The following is a 6,799-nucleotide window of genomic DNA, read 5'->3' as shown; positions in this document are numbered from 1 at the left end:
AGAATAGGGTTTGATGCAAGTGGATGCACATCGTGCATCTGCACGTTTGATGAAGTCTGCTGGCTCATGCCCCCAAAAAAACTATGAAAGTCCAATTTATGGTTTCCGAACTCCAGTATGCCGATGTTTTATGAAAAATTGTTCTAAATTTAATCAAGTTTCCTTTTTCAAAAATAAATGAGGCAAATTAAACCATGTCAATCTTACTAATACGTCGAATGCAACAAAACAAAACAACACCGCACTTAATTAGCACAAGGATGACATATATCTCCTAACATCTTTGCAAGACACGGCGATATTTCAAATCTTTTTACTTTGAGTATTAAGCCAAAAGGAAATACTAGACAAATCGCAAAATGTGTACCCAAAAAGAAAGGATCAACCAAACGGGAGTGTCATGATTCACATGCGTGCTGCTGTTTCGTATTTGATTTTCTAAGAAATAGTTCTCCGAAAAGAGGGTGGTCAGAGAACAGTTATGCATCATTGCCAAAAAAAAATCCATTTGGCATTTGACAGATAAATATGAGATGCATTCCATGAAGGGAAACCAAGAGTTAGCATTGGTTGAGTGGCTATCACTGACGCGTGTGTGAATCTTCGGGTAAGCATAGCAATATAATCTATTCGTTTATGTCGTAGTACTAGGTGTACACACACCCTCCAATCCTGCCCGTTGCAATAATTTATTTCCTTCCAACAAACTTAGGGCTTCTTTGATTCAAAGGAATTCTATAGGATTTTTGAAGGATTGAAATCCTTTGGGATTTTTCCTATGTTTGTCCTTTGATTCATAGGATTGAATCTCATAGAAATTTTTTCTATGGAATCTTTTGTACTACATTTCATAGGAAATCTAATATCTACTCCAACCTCTTTTTACAATTCCTTTGCTTTTCCCGTGGCATCAAACACTCCTTGCTAATCCTATAGAATTCAAGTGGCCATGCCATTTCAATCCTATACTTTTCCTATTCCTGCGATTTCAAAATCCTGCGAATCAAAGAGGCCCTTAACCAGAGACGCCTCTGCCCGCCCCTTCCGTCCATCTCGGCTCGCCTCTCAGCTGAGGTCAGTCCTCACTCCACGTCCACTTCTCCTGCTGACTCCTCCTCCTCCTTGCCCGGTTCCTCGGATCACCATCGTCACCCTCCCATCCATGGCTTCTCCAAGGTACGCACGCGCGGTCGATCCATCAGCGAATCTCCCTCCCGCCTCTCTCCCGGAACACCAAGTTCAGTCCGGCGCGAAGTTCTTGACTCCTTTCTTGTCTTGTCGCCGCTGCAGTTTATGTCCTTGTCATGTGGTTTTCCTCGTGTCTCTGAGATTCCTTGGGGCTGAATGTTTCTGATAATTGCTCTTGGGGCTCCGCAGGGCAGCGATTGATTGATTGATTGATTAGGAGGAGGGGGGAAGAAACAGATACAGAGGCGGATGTCGATGGAGATCGAGGAGGAGGACTCCGGCGAGACGGCGCCGGAGATGGAGGCGCCCGGCGTGAGCACGGTGGCCATCGCGGTGAGCGGGAGCAGGAGCAGCAGGCACGCGCTCAAGTGGGCCCTCGACAAGTTCGTGCCCGGCGGCAGGGTCCTCTTCCGGATCCTCCATGTCCGCCCGCCCATCACCATGGTGCCCACTCCAAGTCTGTCTTCTCTCTCACTTTTCTTTTCATTTCATCTCTGCCTCCTACCAGTAAACTGTCTGAATTTACAGTTCTTGATGTCTGAACAAGAAAAGAAAAAAACAGTTTTAACAGAACACGAACCTTTTGCTACTACTCCCTCCGTCCGAAAAAACTTGTCCCTCAAATTTACAGTTCCATGACTGCTAGTTTACAGGATATACAAGTTCAGACTGGCATTTCTATGCCAATGGGATGGGTTAGTTTTGGTTTTGGTTTTGCTACCTTCATACTACATGTTTCCCAATAATTGATCTTGACAGTAGCAGCATCTACGAACAATTTTATGGTTACAGTGTCACAAGGTCGCACCTACCAGAGCACCAACTGCAGAGTGCAGAGTTTTGTGCTTATGTGTACTGCATTATCATTTGGTTAATGAATATCAACTTTTCTTGTACCAAGTGTGGGCAATTTGTGATTAAGGGTATACCTGCTGTTCTTTAGTCGTTGCAATTATTCAGAATACTGACCTGACCTACCTACTCTTCTTCTTCCTCTTATGGCAGTGGGCAATTACATCCCGGTGTCGCAAGTACGCGACGATGTGGCGTCGGCGTACAGGGAAGAGCTGGAATGGCAAGCGAGGAACATGTTGCTCCCTTACAAGAAGATGTGTGCTCAGACACAGGTTGACCGGCTTGCACAATTGCCTGATTTACCATGTGACTTGCAGTTAATAATAACTCATGAAATCTGAGACAGATAGTGACATGTTTTACCCTGTTTGATCAACAGGTGGAAGCTGAAGCTGTTTTACTTGAATCTGATGACGTGCCTGCTGCTATAAGCGAGGAAATCGACAAATTCAACATTGGCAAGCTGGTCTTGGGCTCTTCGTCCAGAAGCATATTCCGAAGGTACATTCTGATTGTTGTCGTTTCAGCCTAAGAAAACTTTTAGGATGATTAGCTGGAGCACTGTGACAAATAGTCAGAAAAGCTTAAGAATTTGGTAGGATGATCATTGTCTTCTCATTTAATTCCCCAGCTACCAGCCTAACACTGAAGGTTGCACTGCAACTACTACTCCCTCCGTCCGAAAATACTTGTCATCAAAATAGATAAAAGGTGATGTATCTTGAACTAAAATACATCTAGATACATTGTCTTTTATTCATTTCGATGACAAGTATTTCCGGACGGAGGGAGTACTTGATTGCAAGTTCAATATGGAAATTTGCAGAGAATTTAAGATGAACAATTCTTTATTATGAAAGAAAAAGCCTAGTACAGCATAGGATGAGAAATGCCTATCTATCCTAATCATGTGGTTATCATTGTTAACTACTTGCAGGAAGCTCAAAGGAAGCAAGACTGCAACCAAAATCTCTGAATGCATTCCAAGCTTCTGTACAGCATACGTTATTTCAAAGGGCAAACTGTCATTCGTGCACTCAGCTACATCTGATGCCTGCGAAACACCGAAGACCATATCTTCTTCAACTGTTTCTTCTCCTAGCTCCAGAAGCCTTTCCAGTGCACCCTCAGGTAAAACTCAAGTCTGCATTTGGTTTTGGTTTCTGAATATGTGTTGGTTACACCTGTCAACTTATGATACAGAAAAAGTTGTTTCTTAGGAAAAAGTTAATCAATTGAATTTGGATCAGCAGCTAAACCTCAGTAGAACCACCAAACTTTTCAGGAACATGCCTTAAAAAACAGGAGCATAAATGTATTAGTGTTACTAACTATTCTGTCTACTGCAGAGTGCGCTGAGAGAAATGGAGCAGCAGCTGTATTGTTCCGCCAGTCTTCTCTGTCATCGCAACGTGATCACGCACTCGCAAACATAAACAGGAGAGCTAGCCCTTCAGGCAGTGGAGGCAGCGAGATCTCTTACCATGCTGACACAACCCTGATGACAAATTCACACTCGATCGCATCGGGAGCACAACTCAGTAGCAGCAGCAGCAGTGGGGATTCAGTTTACAAGAGCTTCCGAAGAGATAGCTCCCCAGACATCCCTGACCTGCAGGCAGAAGTTTCAGAAATTGCAACAAGCCTGAAGCATTCTCATGACCAGGTAGGAATTTCCTCTTTAAATAAAAACAGTATTGCCTTTGCTTCAGCAAAAACAAAAGATAATGGAAGAACTCGACATACTATGCACACAGCCAAAGTAACATGTGTGCCCAAGTGAATGTGCAATTTATGAACTTTCTTTGCTAAGCAGGATGACCTGATGCTTCAAATTGAGAGTATGAAGGTCAAACTGCAACACCTTCAGAAGCTTCACGAGTGTGCTCATACTGAACCGGTTGACTCCACTCAGAAAGTAAGGGTTTACTTCCAACTGATCTATAAAGTGTGTGATAATCTGCAAGGTTTTTAACCGTTTCTTGTTGAAACCTTGCTGTTAGTTACACAACAACTTGGGGATCCACCGTGTCGAGCACGAAGTCAAGCTTCGAGAAATTGACCTGACAGAAGAAATAGTGAGGAGATTGCTAAGGCGAATGGAGAGAGAAGAAGAGGAGGTGGCCGAAAGAGAAGCTCAACCTATCCAAAGCTCTTCTGGACAGAAATCAACAGAGGGCGATGGTGATCACCAAAATGCTGGAGAGATCAACACAGGACTGAAAAACGCCGGACGATTTTTAACCGAGTATAATAGGTACTCATGGGAGCATATCCAAGCGGCAACTTCATCGTTTTCAAGTGATCTTGTGATTGGTAAGGGGACATATGGAACAGTCTACAAGGCTAAGTTTCAGCATACTGTTGCAGCAGTGAAAGTTCTCAACTCCCTTGAAGGTTTTGGAACTCAGCAGTTACAGCAAGAGGTACTCTATCTACTTGCCAACACACAAGTATTCTTACTAGCTGCTCATTACACCAAAAGGGTGATTTTTAGTGAACTAAATTTAGAAATTTCTTTTGGATGATCCAGTGACTCATACCTACTATTAATAGGTTAGAGCCTATAATATGAACATTGCATATTGCCATGAAAGCACAATGCTATTTATCTTTCTATTTGGCTAGCTTCACATCAAAGGCATGGTTCTTATGTTCATTTTCACTTCAAATCTCAACTACAAATATCTTCTTCCTTTTGCGGGAAATAAATACTCACTCCGTTCCAAAATAGATGACCCAACTTTAGTAAAGTTGGGTCATCTATTTTGGAACGGAGGGAGTACATATATTTCTAATGTGATCCCTTTGTCATAAAGAAATCTCAGAACAAGACCAACTTTCCCATCATAAACACATAATACTTTGATTGTGATCCTTTTTGGCAAAAATGATTTTGTTAAAATTCAAAATTAAACAGAATTCGAGTTCAGTTATTGTCTGAACTTTCGTTTTGCAAGTGCTAATCTCATCTTACCACATGCAGCTGGAGGTCCTGGGCAAGATCCGGCACCCTCACCTGCTGCTGCTGCTGGGCGCGTGCCCGGAGCGCGGCTGCGTGGTGTACGAGTACATGGAGAACGGCAGCCTGGATGATGCTCTCCACCACCGCCGGAACGGCACACGGCCGCTCGCCTGGTACGACCGCGTCCGCGTCGCCTGGGAGGTGGCCACCGCCGTCGCCTTCCTCCACAATGCCAGACCGGACCCCATCATCCACCGTGACCTCAAGCCGGCCAACATCCTGCTCGACCGGAACCTCTCCAGCAAGGTCGGTGACGTCGGCCTCTCAACGGCGCTGCTCCACCACTCGGGCGCCGGAGGTGGAGCAGGCCAGCAGCAGTCCACGATGGTGAGGAACACGACGCCCGTGGGCACGTTCTGCTACATCGACCCGGAGTACCAGCGGACGGGCGCCGTGTCGGCCAAGTCAGACGTGTATGCGCTCGGCGTGGTAATGCTGCAGCTGCTCACAGGGCGGACATCGCCGCTGGGGCTCGCCCACGCCGTGGAGACCGCGCTGGAGGAAGACGGCGGTGACTCCTTCGCGGAGATGCTGGACGCAACCGCCGGGCAGTGGCCGCCGGAGGAGGCGCGGGAGCTGGCAGCGCTGGCGCTGCAGTGCGCAGAGATGCGGCGCAGGGACCGGCCAGGGCTGCGCGAGCACATCCTCCCAGTGCTGGAGAGGATTAAGGACGTTGCAGCCAGAGCCGCCAGGGAGACAAAGGCCCTTCTCCTCCGGACAGCATCATCGTCAGCGGCGCCGGGCCACTTCCTCTGCCCCATTCTTCAGGAAATCATGGAGGACCCATGCGTCGCCGCCGACGGTTACACCTACGACCGGAAGGCGATCGAGACATGGGTGAGCATGAAGGACAAGTCGCCGATGACCAACCTCCGGCTGCCAAGCAAGAGCCTCATCCCCAACCACTCGCTCCGGTCGGCCATCATAGACTGGAGCTCCAAGAACAGATGATGATGCACATAATGTTAGATAGACCTTGTGCAGAAATAGTCTTGGGAAATATAGCTTTTGTGTTGTGTTGTGTAGGTACACCGAAATGTGCATGTGATTCCTCAAAAGAATATCAAATGTGAATAAACAAAAAAAATGCCCTTATCATTTGTTTTTATTTGCATTAAAATGGAAAACATCCACCAGAGAAATCTACTGTTCTACTAAAAAACCGTTTGTTTTCCTGAGGTGTACTGTTTTGCAGACTTGTTGAGAATTACATAAGATATTTCAGCTATATATGTATATCGTGATTCCTCACCATTTGGTTGCCAGCTTATGTACATATTGTGCAGAAAAAAGAGGAGACCATACTGGCCATGTGGAATGACACCAGGTCCATTCATAAATAGGACTAGAATTCTGACATTATGAAAGCCGGCAACACGCAACATTTCCAGCTTTCAGCTTCGACCAACATCATTACTGTTTCAGGGTCATTCACAGAGCAAGAGCGAAAGATAACTCAACCAAGTTTACCTACTTCAGGTTTTCAATGTCTTGACAAATGCCAGCATCACAGAAGCTTAGAGGATTTTCAAAGCATTTCAGTGTAAGAAACAATCTTTCTGGATCCAGCATCTAAGAGATAGTCCATATAGCTTACCAAAGTGTCGTAATCATCTTCAACCTTTGACTGAAACAAAGAAATCCGATCAGGTCCTTTTCTACATTTTGTTCTCTCCCCTTGTCTTGTGTCGCTTGTGCTTTTGATTACAGAGGCTGGTGCCTGGATGGCTG

General features: G+C 45.5%; 1 protein-coding gene across 1 annotated transcript; it reads left to right on the top strand.

Annotated features, from left to right (window-relative positions):
- Positions 1-1,014: 1,014 nt before the first annotated feature.
- Positions 1,015-6,174, top strand: LOC119287839 (U-box domain-containing protein 35-like). The gene is made up of 9 exons (XM_037567470.1): positions 1,015-1,176; positions 1,378-1,645; positions 2,194-2,315; positions 2,423-2,544; positions 2,981-3,174; positions 3,393-3,709; positions 3,860-3,961; positions 4,047-4,469; positions 5,030-6,174. The coding sequence occupies exons 2-9, from the start codon at positions 1,438-1,440 to the stop codon at positions 6,017-6,019; spliced, it is 2,478 nt and encodes an 825-aa protein (XP_037423367.1). The 5' UTR covers positions 1,015-1,176; positions 1,378-1,437; the 3' UTR covers positions 6,020-6,174.
- Positions 6,175-6,799: the final 625 nt, after the last annotated feature.

The sequence above is a fragment of the Triticum dicoccoides genome, chromosome 4A (genome assembly GCF_002162155.2).
Source record: "Triticum dicoccoides isolate Atlit2015 ecotype Zavitan chromosome 4A, WEW_v2.0, whole genome shotgun sequence".
Classification (NCBI taxonomy): Eukaryota; Viridiplantae; Streptophyta; class Magnoliopsida; order Poales; family Poaceae; genus Triticum; species Triticum dicoccoides.
The sequence above is the reverse complement of the archived record's forward strand: the minus strand, read 5'-3'. Positions and strand labels throughout refer to the sequence as shown.

Coding starts and splice junctions, on each gene's coding strand:
- LOC119287839 (XM_037567470.1), top strand. CDS start 1,438: ATGTCGATGGAGATCGAGGAGGAGGACTCCGGCGAGACGGCGCCGGAG. Junction 3,175..3,392: donor CCTTTCCAGTGCACCCTCAG/GTAAAACTCAAG, acceptor TGTCTACTGCAG/AGTGCGCTGAGAGAAATGGA. Junction 3,710..3,859: donor TGAAGCATTCTCATGACCAG/GTAGGAATTTCC, acceptor TTTGCTAAGCAG/GATGACCTGATGCTTCAAAT.